Below are 12,984 nucleotides of genomic sequence, written 5' to 3'. Positions count from 1 at the left end.
GACCGCGCCACTGCCCTCCAGCCTGGGTGACAGAGCAAGACCTTGTCTCACCAAAAAAAAAAAAGTTTGTAAAAAGTTTGCTCATCAGTAAAAGGAAAATATTTAAATATTTTGTTAAGACATACACTTCAAAGGGAGTTTCAAGGTTTAAGCATGTGTATAAATGTAAAATGAAAATACTACATGGAACAGAGTAAGGGCTTAATAAATGTTAGCTATTATTATATCAGATATTCTTAGGTCATACTTTTTTTTTTTGAGATGAGGTCTTGATCTGTCACTCAGGCTGGAATGCAGTGGTGCGATCTCGGCTCACCACAACCTCCACCTCCCGGGTTCAAGAGATTCTCCTGCCTCAGCCTCCCAAGTAGCTGGGATTACAGGCACCTGCCACCACACCCGGCTAATTTTTTGTATTTTTAGTAGAGACGGGCTTTTGCCATTTTGGCCAAGTAGGTCTCGAACTCCTGACCTCGTGATTCGTCTGCCTCAGTCTCCCAAAGTGCTGGATTACAGGTGTGAGCCACCACAGCCGGCCTTGTCACTCTTTTAAAGACTGTACATTATCTGAAAGTATTTGGCAGATACCAAATAATGTTTCTGGTTTTTCTGAGATATTTTAATGACACTTAAAAGGAAGAAGTTATAAAAAAAAAATTTTGGGGCCGGGCGTGGTGGCTCATGCCTGTAATCCTAGCACTTTGGGATGCCTGTAATCCCAGCACTTTGGGAGGCCAAGGAGGGCAGATCACATGAGGTCGGGAGTTCGAGACCAACCTGGCCAACACGGAGAAACCCCGTCTCTACTAAAAATACAAAATTAGCTGGGCATGGTGGCAGACACCTGTAATCTCAGCTACTTGGGAGGCTGAGGCAGGAGAATCACTTGAACCCAGGAGGCAGAGGTTGCAGTGAGCTGAGATCGCACCATTGCACTCCAGCCTGGACGACAAGAGCAAAACTCCGTCTCAAAAAAAAAAAAAAATTCTACCTCTCAGGAAGCTTTTAGTGATAGACCTCTTATCACCACGTCATCACCAGAAATACCAAATAAAAAATATAAAAAAGTAGTATATGGCTCGCTCTTTTTTATTTGAGGTGGAGTCTCCCTCTGTTGCCCAGGCTGGAGTGCAGTGGCGTGATCTCGGCTCACTGCAACCTCCACCTCTCTGGTTCAAGCGATTCTTTTGCCTCAGCCTCCTGACTAGCTAGGACTATAGGCGTGTGCCACCACGCCCGGCTAATTTTTGTATTTTTAGTAGAGACGGGGTTTCACCATGTTGGTCAGGCTGGTCTCAATTTCTTTTCCTTTTCTTTTTTTCTTTTTTTGAGATGGAGTCTCACTCTGTTGCCCAGGCTGGAGTGCAGTGGCGCAATCTCGGCTCACTGCAACCCCTGCCTCTTGGGTTCAAGCAATTCTTTTGCCTCAGCCTCCTGAGTAGCCAGGACTACAGGCACGCGGCACCATGCCCAGCTAATTTTTATATTTTTAGTAGAGACGGGGTTTCACCATATTGGCCAGGCTGGTCTCGAACTCCTGACCTCATGATCCGCCCGCCTTGGCCTCCCAAAGTGCTGGGATTACAGGCGTGAGCCACCGTACCTGGCCCACTCGCTCTTCTTTTACGAAACTTAGATCTCAAAAGATATGAAGAAGTTGCTTTGACCTACAAATTTTTTCAGACTTTCAAGAACAGGACTAAAGATCTTTATTCTAATCTCCTTATAATATTTCAGATGTTAATAGCAGAAAGAGAAAACTGTATATAAAAAAATCTGAGGAATTAAAGTAAAAGCCAGCAAACTGAAATAGAAAGCGTAAACATTAAAAATGCCACTTTTCCTCACTTTCTGTTGACTTACAAAGAACATACATGGGCAGGAAGTCTGCCTTGTGACTTCTCCCCTCTGAAATTAGATATTGTGCTTCCTCTTCCTCTCACTCTGCCCTGCTTTAGCCATCAACAAAGTTTTTTAAACAAAAACATTCATGACCTCTGAAGGATGAGGTAAGATAAGGATGTGAAATTGCACTGCTAACAGCTCTCTTGAGAGGGCACCAGGCCGACGCAGGCAGACAGGGCACAGGGAGGCTGCATGTGGGTCCTGCTCCTCCTGGGCAGCTCTGCCCAACGAGGTTCCAAGTCTTAGAATAGGACACAGTCAGAATTGGAGCAAAAATGCACTCTCAAGTCAAAGAGAATAAACTAACAAAAGCTCTTCCGCCGTTGGCACAGACAGAGGCTGAGGACTGACTATGCAGCAGTCTAAACCACAATCTACAAAAGTTGCTTTTGGCCCGGCATGGTGGCTCACACCTGTAATCCCAGCACTTTGAGAGGCCGAGGTGGGCGGATCACCAGGTCAGGAGTTCCAGACCAGCCTGGCCAACATGGTGAAACCTCATTTCTCTAAAAATACAAAAATTAGCCGGGTGTGGTGGCACGTGCCTGTGATCCCAGCTACTAGGGAGGTGGGATCCGTCCACCTTGGCCTCCCAAAGTGCTGGGATTACAGGTGTGAGCCACCATGCCCGGCCAAAGTTGACCTCTATTGAAATGTCTTTTTTGTTTTTTTTCTTCTTCCATATTCACAACTTTGTGCTTGGAAGCTGCAGGGCTCCTCTCTGTTACCCACCCCATTTATGCCAAATGACTTTTTTTTTTTTGGAGACAGAGTTTTGCTCTTGTTGCCCAGGTTGGAGTGCAATAGCACGATCTTGGCTCACCACAACCTCTGCCTCCCGGGTTCAAGCTATTCTCCTGCCTCAGCCTCCTGAGTAGCTGGGATTACAGGCATGCACCATTATGTCCAGCTAATTTCATATTTTTAGTAGAGACAGGGTTTCTCCATGTTGGTCAGGCTGGTCTCGAACTCCTGACCTCAGGTGATCATCTGCCTCAGCCTCCCAAAGTGCTGGAATTACAAGCTTGAGACACCGCCTGGCAGATGACTATTCTTTATACAGACAGACAAACCAAACACATACATACATATACGGTCATGAGAGAAAATCTGAAAATATAAAGCAAATGAACACTCTGGGAGGCCAAGGCAGGCAGATCACTTGAGACCAGGAGATCGAGACCAGCCTGACCAACATAGCAAAACCCCGTCTCTACTAAAACTACAAAAATTAGCTAGGTATGGTGATGCATGCCTGTAGTCCCAGCTACTCAGGAGGCTGAGGCAGGAGAATCACTTGAACCTGGGAGGCGGAGGTTGCGGTGAGTAGAGTAACATCTGACATGTAGGCTGATATTAGTAGGTAGGTCTTGTTGCTCCAAGCGGGCTGGGCCCTTACAGCGAAGCTGTGGTGCTCTCCTATCACACATAAATAATTCCACGAATATGGACATTAGACAAGGCCATTCTGTGGCCATGAAGGGTCAAGACAGAAATGAGAACACTCTGTAATGAAGTCTGAACAGGGACAAAGCACAAACACTGCCCAAGACACGAAAATGACCAAACATCCGCCATCTTAGCTAATATAACTACTGTTTCTTTGCCAATTACAGTTTTAGCCTTGGTCTAGTCTTCCTTCCTTTTAGGCAAGATTTATTAAGTCACCCAATTATAGAATTACGCTTGCTTTTTAACAGCCATTCAGGGCAAACGCCGTTATTAAATCCTTCCCAAATCTAACACAAACCCCAAATCAATTAAGTCCTAATACCCTCTTACTGAGATACGCCCTCAGTTCCCCATGGAGTACATTCTCCTGCGCTGCACAGAGTAATAAGCCCAACTTGTTCAACTACATGTGTGCTCTTGGTGGGCTTTGGTTGAAGAGCACTAACAAAGTGGAAAAATGACACATAATGCCATCTCCCAGAGGAAAGCACTGTTTGTTGGCATATTTCCTTCTTGATGTTTTTCACTGTATGTCTTTATAAATATAGTTGAAATCTCCACACTATTCAGTCACCTTTATTTACTTCCCCTCCTCAGGAATGAATTAATACATTTGTCATTGCTTCATAAACATTCCTATTATCATCTGGAAGGCAAGCTCCTGATAGGTAAGACAATGTCTTACGTTTCTTAGTCTCTACACAGTCAAGGATGTATTTAGTTTATAACAAATACTTATTGATGAAGTGGGATACTTTTTTTTTTTTTTTTTTTTTTTTTTGAGACGGAGTCTTACTGTGTCACCCAGGCTGGAGCACAATCTTGGCTCACTGCAACCTCCGCCTCCCAGGTTCAAGCGATTCTTGTGCCTCAGCCTGCTGAGTAGCTGGGATCACAGGAGCACACCATCACGCCCAGCTAATCTTTGTATTTTTGTAGAGACAGTGTTTTGCCATGTTGGCCAGGCTGGTCTTGAACTCCTGACCTCAAGTGATCCACCTGCCTCGGCCTCCCAAAGTGCTGGGATTACAGGCATGAGCCACTGTGCCTGGCTGAAGTGGGGTACTTTGAATATTCACCTTTTGGTCTGAGGCCTAATGATTTTGGCAAATAGCACTGAAATTCTAGATGAATGAAGTATAAAGTTGTTCTGGTGTGAGTACCATACATTGAATGAAACACAGCAGGAAGAATGAGCCAATCATTCTCTGGTTCCAAATCTATAAAGCTCTGAATACCACATGCCTCATGTCTGGAATGTCTAGAAATAAATACCAATCCAACTTTTCTCTTTGGTTCATGAAATCCCAAGGACAAGTGTGAAAGCATTATCATTATGTCACCATGACTACAGGAAATTCATAGAAACAAAATTGGATTATATGTGTGTGCTTATTTGTATATACATACACACCCACATACATTGACCAAAGCAAACAAAATCTCAAGACCATAGTTCCTAATGACAGAGCCAAGGAGGCCAGGCATGGTGGCTCACGTCTGTAATCCCAGCACTTTGGGAGGCCGAGGTGGGCGGATCACTTGAAGTCAGGAGTTTGAGACCAGCCTGGCTAACATGGTAAAACCCCGTCTCTACTAAAAATACAAAAAAAAATTAGCAGGGTGTGGTGGCATGCACCTGTGGTCCCAGCTACGTGGGGAGGCTGAAGTAGGAGATTTGCTTGAACCCAGGAGGTGGAGGTTGCAGTGAGCTGAGATCACGCTACTGCACTTCAGCCTGGGCAACAAACAGGGTCTCTTTTTTTGACACACTGTGTCAAAAAAAAAAAAAAAAAAAAAAAAACAGAGCCAACGAAAGGGAGAGAAGATGCTATGATGCAGTCATCATCAAACCTGTTTGATGCAAAGAAATAAGTATATGCAACCAAAGCAGGGTTTCTTAACTTTGGCATTACTGACATTTTGAGTTGGATAATTCTTTTTTTTTTTTTTCCCTTGAGACAGGGTCTCAGCTCTGTTGCTCAGGCCAGAGTGCAGTGATGTGATCATGGCACACTGCAGCCTCGACTTCTTGGGGTCAAGCCATCCTCCCACCTCAGCCTACCAAGTAGCTGGGACTATGGGTGCATGCCCCTATGCCCAACTAATTAAAAAATTTTCTTGGCCAGGTACGGTGGCTCACACTTGTAATCCCAGCACTTTGGGAGACTTGAGGCAGGTGGATCATGAGGTCAGGAGTTCGAGACCAGCCTGGCCAATGTAGTGAAACCCCGTCTCTACTAAAAATACAAAAATTAGCTGGGCTTGGTGGTGCACACCTGTAATCCCAGCTACTCAGGAGGTTGAGGCAGGAGAATCACTTGAACGCGGGAGGTGGAGGTTGCAGTGAACCGAGGTGGCACCACTGCACTCCAGCCTGGGCAACAGAGTGAGATTCTGTCTCTAAAAAAAAAAAAATTTTTTTTCTTGTAGAGACAGGGTCTCACTCTGTTGCCCAGGCTGGTCTCTAACTCCTAGGCTCAAGGGATCCTCCTGTCTCAGCCTCCCAAAGTGCTGGGATTACAGGCCTGAGCCACCATGCCTGGCCTTAGATAATTCTTTGTTGTTGGCTGTCCTGTGCACTGTGGAATATTTAGCAGCATGATCGCTCCTCTGTGTAGTGGTAAATAAATGTCCCTAGACATTGCCAAATGTTCCCTGGGGACGTGAGGTGGGGTGGTGGGAAAATTGCCTTAGGTTGAGAACTACTAAACTAAAGCAACATGTTTTCGTGGCTTTGACCATCAGCTATGTCCTGATGACAGACAAAACTATAGCCCAGCCAGAGGACTCTCCTGAACTCCCAACCACAGACCCAACATCCTGCTCGACTTTTCCACTTGATAGTGCCCAGGCATCTGAAACTCAGATAGCTCATCTCCCAGACCTCTAATCCTGGTGGATGCCACCTGCTGCACAAGCCGCAAATTCATCTACCTTTTCCTTTAACTCCCAACTCTACAGTTAATCCAATGTCCTACTAATTAAAACCTTTAAACAGTTCTCATGTCTATATCTTCTTTGTTATTCCCGTGATAATGCCTTAGTTCGTTATTTTTTCTTTTTCATTGATGTTTCTCAGTCGTATTGCTTTAGTTCTAACTTGCTTAATTTCATAACTTTTACTTTACTGGCTTCCAAGCTATTTTCCATACTGTGCATCAATAGAATCTTTTTACCCTACAAAGATGATCATTCTTCTGTTCTCATCTGCCCTGTTCTCCCTCCTCTGGGTGATTTTTAGGAATATTGCTAAAGGCGGTTTTAAGTAATGATGGCCCAGTGAAGCAGGATCACAGAATCTTCCTTTGTCAGCATCAAAAGAATACTAAAAAAAGTTAAACAATTTACCAGTAGCAACCAAAGAAACGGGTAAACCTTCATGCTGCAAATGTTGAAAAGTGGGTGCGAAGAGAAAATTTGAAAGTGGCTGATAATTAGGCCTCCTTTCCTGGGAAGGAGTATTGAAGAAAGAAGGTAAGTTAACAAAATCTTGTGATGTCTATTAATATTCCAAGCTGGAGACAAGCAGCCTGAGGAGAAGATAGCTCTAGAAAAAGTTAGACACACACAATCAAGGGATTTCAGCAGATTCAGGAAGAACTGCCAAGGTATGCCACTTTCCAGAGAGCTGGACAGCACTGGGTACAACCCCATGGGAGTGGGACAACTCCCACGGGGGAGGTATCTCCAACTAGATGGACAGAGCAGGTCCAGGTACAAGTGATTTCATCCCCAGAAGGGTTAACACCACCAGCTTAGCTCCTTCTCCCATCCCAAGGCTATAGAAATGTAGAAACAAAGCACTTCTACAGACCTCAAAATGTCATGTGTGAAGGGCAGAAAAACTAGTTCCAGGTAGTGAGAAGTGGGATGACAGAACTCATTCAATTTTTTTTAAGAGAGGGTCTTGGTCTGTTACCCAGGCTTCAGTGCAGTGGCGTGATCTTGGCTGACTGCAACCTCCACTTCTTGGGCTCAAGCGATTCTCCAGCCTCAGCCAGGCATGAGCCATTGAAGTCCAGCTAATTTTTGTATTTTTTGTAGAGATGGGGTTTCCCCATGTTTCCCAGGCTGATCTTGAACTCCTGAGGTCAAAGCAATCCACCTGCCTTGGCTTCCCAAAGTGCTGGGATGGCAGGCGTGAGCCAACGTGTTTGGCCCACTTATTTATTTATTTTTAAATATAGGGTCTTGCAGGGCCGGGTGCAGTGGCTCACGCCTGTAATCCCACCACTTTGGGAGGCCAAGGAGGGTGGATCACGAGGTCAGGATATCGAGACCATCCTGGCTAACACAGTGAAACCCCGTCTCTACTAAAACACAAAAAATTAGCCAGGCGTGGTGGTGAGCGCCTGTAGTCCCCAGCTACTTGGGAGGCTGAAGCAGGAGAATGGCGTGAACCCGGGAGGTGGAGCTTGCAGTGAGCCAAGATCATGCCACTGCACTCCAGCCTGGGTGACAGAGCAAGACTCCGCCTCAAAAAAAAAAAAAAAAAAAAAAAAAAAAAGATAGGGTCTTGCTCTGTTGCCCAGGCTGGAGTACAGTGGCGTGATCACAGCTCCCTGCAGCCTTGATCTCCTGGGCTCAAGCAGTCCTTCCACCTAAGCCTTCTGAGTACATAGTCCCACAGGTGGGTGCCACCATATCTGGCTAATTTTTTCTATCTTTTGTAGAGACAGAGTCTCAGTATATTGCCCAGGCTGGTACCAAACTCCTGGGCTTAAATCTGTCCACCTCACCCTCCCAAAGTGCCAGTTTCTCTAAAAGTTTCTACTCCATTTCAAATATGATCTGATGTAAATTATTTTAAAGTAATAATTGAAGATCAGTTCACCTTCCCTTTGGGAGATATAGGCTGGGCAAACACAGCTACAGAAGAGAAAGTAATCAGTCAACCAAAATTACTACCTCTTATAACTGTCTCTATTTAAAACAAGAGAAACACATACAAAAATATACCATTTCCTTTACTCACTTTTGTGATAGTTTTTAAGATGGCAAGGCGATCTGCAGCGGGTGGTAAACCCACAAACAGTGTTTTGTCCAGGCGGCCCGGGCGCAGGATTGCAGGGTCAATTATATCTAGAGAAGAAGGGAGAAAAAAAGTCTTAAAACCTTTTATTTTTATTTTTTTATTTTTTTGAGACAGAGTCTTGTTCCATCTCCCAGGCTGGAGTGCAGTGGCATGATCTCAGCTCACTGCAGCCTCGACCTCCCAGGCTCAGATGATTCTCCCACCTCAGCCTCCTGAGTAGCTAAGACTATAGATGCATGCTACCATGCCTGGCTAATTTTTTTTTCTTTTACTTAATTTAATTAATTAATTTATTTTTTACTTCAATAGGTTTTTGGGGAACAGGTGGTGTTTGGTTACATGAGTAAGTTATTTGGTGGTGATTTCTGAGATTTTGGTGCACCCATCACTGGAGCAGCATATACTGTACCCAGTGTGCAGTCTTTCATCCCTCAACCGCTCCCACTCTTTCCCTCAAGTCCACAAAAGTCCACTGTATCATTCTTATGCTTTGTGTCCTCATAGCTTAGCTCCCACTTATGAGTGAGCACATAAGATGTTTGGCTGGCTAATTTTTTATTTTTAGTAGAGACAGGATTTCACTATGTTGCCCAGGCTAGTCTTGAACTCCCGAGTGCAAGCAATCCGCCCTTCTGGGCCTCCCAAAGTGCTGGGATTACAGACATGAGCCACTGTGCTCAGACCAAATAAAATCTTTTAAAAAATGCAATTAACGGCTGGGCGCGGTGGCTCACACCTGTAATCCCAGCACTTTTCGAGGCCAAGGCAGGCAGATTACCTGAGGTCAGGAGTTCCAGACCAGCCTGGCCAATATGGTGAAACCCCGTCTCTACTAAAAATACAAAAATTAGCCGGGTGTGATGGCACACACCTGTAATCCCACCTACTCGGGAGGCTGAGGCAGGAAAATTGCTTGAGCCTGGGAGATGGAGGTTGCAGTGAGCTGAGATCGTGCCACTGCACTCCAGCCTGGCCAACAGAGTGACATTGTCTCAAAAAAAAAAAAAAAAAAAAAAAAAAGCAATTAACATGAGATGAGAAGAACCTCTTTATAAAAAATAAAAAATTAACAAATTGTATTTTATTTAAATGAAAACCTTCTGCTCATCAAAATACATCTCTTTGGCTATGCATGGTAGCAGATCACCTGAGGTCAGGAGTTTGAAACCAGCCTGGCCAACATGGTGAAACCCTGTCTCTACTAAAAAAACCCAAAAAATTAGCTGGGTGTGGTGGTGCACACCTGTAATCCCAGCTACTTGGGAGGCTGAGGCAGGAGAATCACTTGAACCTGGGAGGCGGAGGCTGCAATGAGCCGAGATCGTGCCACTGCACTCCAGCCTGGGTAACAGAGCAAGACTCTATCTCAAAAACAATAACAAAAAAACAAAATATGTCCTTAAGTAAATGAAAAGTCCACCCCACCTTCCGGCCCCAAACTGCTCTTCTTCCAGGATTCCCTATCTCAGATAATGATCACCACACCACTCCACTCCACCCCACCCTACCTCCCAAATACCAGGCAGGTTTCTCCCTTCCCTCTAACCAATTTGCATCAGGCATTCCTCTGATTACGTCAACCCTCAGTCAAGGCAAAATGTGAGTCCTCCTAAATGGTCCTGCCTCTAGACTTCCTCTCTCTGGGCCTCTTTACAATGCCGCTAGTGTTATTGTCCTAAAATACACGTCCAATTCTCTCAAATTCCGCTCCCACTGCAGAATGAATCCTCCAGCTGTCACTATGGCAGGAAATCCCTTTAGGATCTGACCATCTTCCTTTCTGGTTTGATTCTTCCTACACATTCTTCCAACTCCCACACCCTGTTTACACCAAATCTCTTGCTGTTCCCTAAACAATCCAGAAGCTTCATGCCTTCTCTGTGCTCTCAGTGGTTCCCTTCCCTGAAGTGTCTCCCTCCTCATTTATACCTGTGGGAATTCTCAAAGGACACCTCTTTCAGGAAGTTTTCCTTGAGTCCCCCCAGATAAACTCTCTCACCTTCCTTTGTGCTTGCCAGACCCTTGGTATCAGGAGCGCAGAGCAAGCCCCACACCTGAAGCTCATTTTGAACATTCCTGACTCCTCCACAAAGACCCCATTTTAAATAAAATCAAATCATTTCCAACAGTCCCTTAACCATTAATATGAGGGTTCTTATAGCTCGCAATGTTCAGACACAGGCTATAATTAATGAGATTCATGTTTCTAATAAACCTACTAAGACTTAACCAATGAGTTACTCCTCTACAAAGAGGTAAATTATTATTATTCTCTTTTTAGCTAAAATTCCAAGCCTGTTAGATGTTGTTCTTTAACCACCTTATGGAACCTATATACTTATTATTCAATGATTTCATCACTGTTCAGCTCATTGTTGGAATTCTCTCTTGGAATGCTAGGATTCCATACTTGGAAATAGGAAAGAATATTACTGCATAACACTTTCAATATCATACTAGAGCATGGTTCAACAAGCCTAAGGGTCTTCTGACTCTAGAGGGCAGAGGTTGTCAAATATTCATGTCTCAGAATCCCTTTGCACTCTTAAAAATTATTGAGGACTGCTTTGTAACCTTTCTTTCCTGCCCTTACCTGCTCTCCTTTATCCTTAGGCAGCCACCTATCTGTTTTGGCACTATAGATTAGTTTGCATTTTCTAAAGTTTTATATAAGTGGAATTATACAATATGTACTCTGCTTTCTTTCATGCAACATAATCGTTTTGGGTTTCACCCAAGTTGTTTCATGTGTCAGTAATTTTCTTGTACAAGTCTTTGTATATGCTTTTTTTTTTTTTTTTTTTTTTTTTTTTAACAACTGAGTCTCACTCTGTTACCCAGGCTAGAGTGCAGTGGGGCGATCTTGGCTCATTGCAACCTCTGCCTCCTGGGTTCAAGCAATTCTCTGCATCAGCCTCCCAAGTAGCTGAGATTACAAGTGTGCCCCCCCAACCCCCATGCCTGGCTAAGTTTTCTATTTTTAGTAGAGATGGAGTTTCACCATCTTGGCCAGGCTGGTCTTGAGCTCCTGACCTCATGATCCACCTGCCTTAGCCTCCCAAAGTGCTGGGATTACAGGCATGAGCCACGGCTCCCAGGCTGTATATGCTTTCATTTCTCTTCAGTAAATTACCTAAGTGTAAGAAACCAGTAGTATGGCCATATCAAACTGTAGGTATATGCTTAACTTTTAATAAATTGCTGGCCGGGCGGAGTGGCTCACGCCTGTAATCCCAGCACTTTGGGAGGCTGAGGCGGGAGGATCATGAGGTCAAAAGATTGAGACCATCCTGGCCAACATGGTGAAACCCCGTCTCTACTAAAAATACAAAAATTAGCTGGGCGTGGTGGCACATGCCTGTAATCCCAGCTACTCAGGAGACTGAGGCAGAAGAATCACTTGAACCCGGGAGGCGGAGGTTGCAGTGAGCCGAGATCAGGCAACTGCACTCCAGCCTTGGGACAGAGCAAGACTCTGTCTCAAAAAAAAAAAAAAAAAAAAGAAAAAAAGAAATTGCCAAACTGTTTTCCAAACTACTAGTACCATTACATTCCCATCATCAGTGCATGAAAGTTCCAGTTCCTCCATATCCTTGCCAACATTTGGCACAGCCAGTCTTTTCAATCTTTGTTAGTTATTCTAAGGTTTGTAGTGCTTATTGTGACTTTAATTTGCATTTCCCTAGTGACTAATGGTGTGAAGCATTTTTCATGAGTTTACCATTTGTACACCTCCTATGGTGAAGTAACTGTACAAATCTTTTGGCCATTTTTATGTTTAAAGTTGATTAAATAATTTTGTAAACTGACAAAGAAAAATGGTACATATTTAGGTTGTACAACATGGTTTTTTTTGTTTTGAGATGGAGTCTCACTCTGTCGCCCAGGCTGGAGTGCAGTGGCATGATCTCAGCTCACTGCAACCTCTGCCTCCCGGGTTCAAGTTGATTCTCCTGCCTCAGCCTCCTGAGCAGCTGGGATTACAGGCGACCACCACCAAGCCTGGCTAACTTTTGTATTTTTAGTAGAGACGGGGTTGCACCATATTGGTCAGGCTGGTCTCGAACTCCTGACCTCGTGATCCACCTGCCTTGGCCTCCCAAAGTGCTAGGATTATAGGCGTGAGCTGCAGCACCCAGCCTTTTTTTTTTTTTTTTTTTTTGAGATGGAGTTTTGCTCTTGTTGCCCAGGCTGGAGTGCAATGGCACAATCTCAGCTCACCGCAACCTCCGCCTCCCGGATTCAAGCAATTCTCCTGCCTCAGCCTCCCCAGTAGCTGGGATTACAGGCATGCACCACCACGCCCAGCTAATTTTTTTTTTTTTTTTTTTGTATTTTTAGTAGAAACGGGGTTTCTCCATGTTGGTCAGGCTGGTCTCGAACTCCCAACCTCAGGTGATCTGCTCATCTCGGCCTCCCAAAGTGGTGAGATTACAAGCGTGAGCCACCATGCCTGGCCAACATGTGTTTTTAAAATGTGTATACACTGTGGAACGGCCAAGTTGAGACAATCGACACAGGCATTACCTCATATTCTTATTACTTTTTTTGTGGTAGATCACTTAAAATCTACTTTCTTGGCAATTTTC

At 44.5% G+C, this 12,984-nt stretch overlaps 1 protein-coding gene across 3 annotated transcripts in view; it reads right to left on the bottom strand.

The window, feature by feature from the left end:
* NVL (nuclear VCP like) overlaps window positions 1-12,984 on the bottom strand; it is a 549,783-nt gene that overhangs the window by 19,128 nt on the left and 517,671 nt on the right. For all 3 annotated transcript variants that reach the window (XM_063672577.1, XM_054492573.2, XM_054492567.2), the window contains one exon: window positions 8,336-8,442. In XM_063672577.1, the coding sequence (XP_063528647.1) occupies window positions 8,336-8,442 (107 nt within the window). The remainder of the gene's footprint in view (window positions 1-8,335; window positions 8,443-12,984) is intronic.

Source organism: Pongo pygmaeus, chromosome 1, assembly GCF_028885625.2.
Source record: "Pongo pygmaeus isolate AG05252 chromosome 1, NHGRI_mPonPyg2-v2.0_pri, whole genome shotgun sequence".
NCBI lineage: Eukaryota > Metazoa > Chordata > Mammalia > Primates > Hominidae > Pongo > Pongo pygmaeus.
Note: the sequence above shows the minus strand (reverse complement) of the source record. Positions and strands in the feature narration are given on the sequence as shown.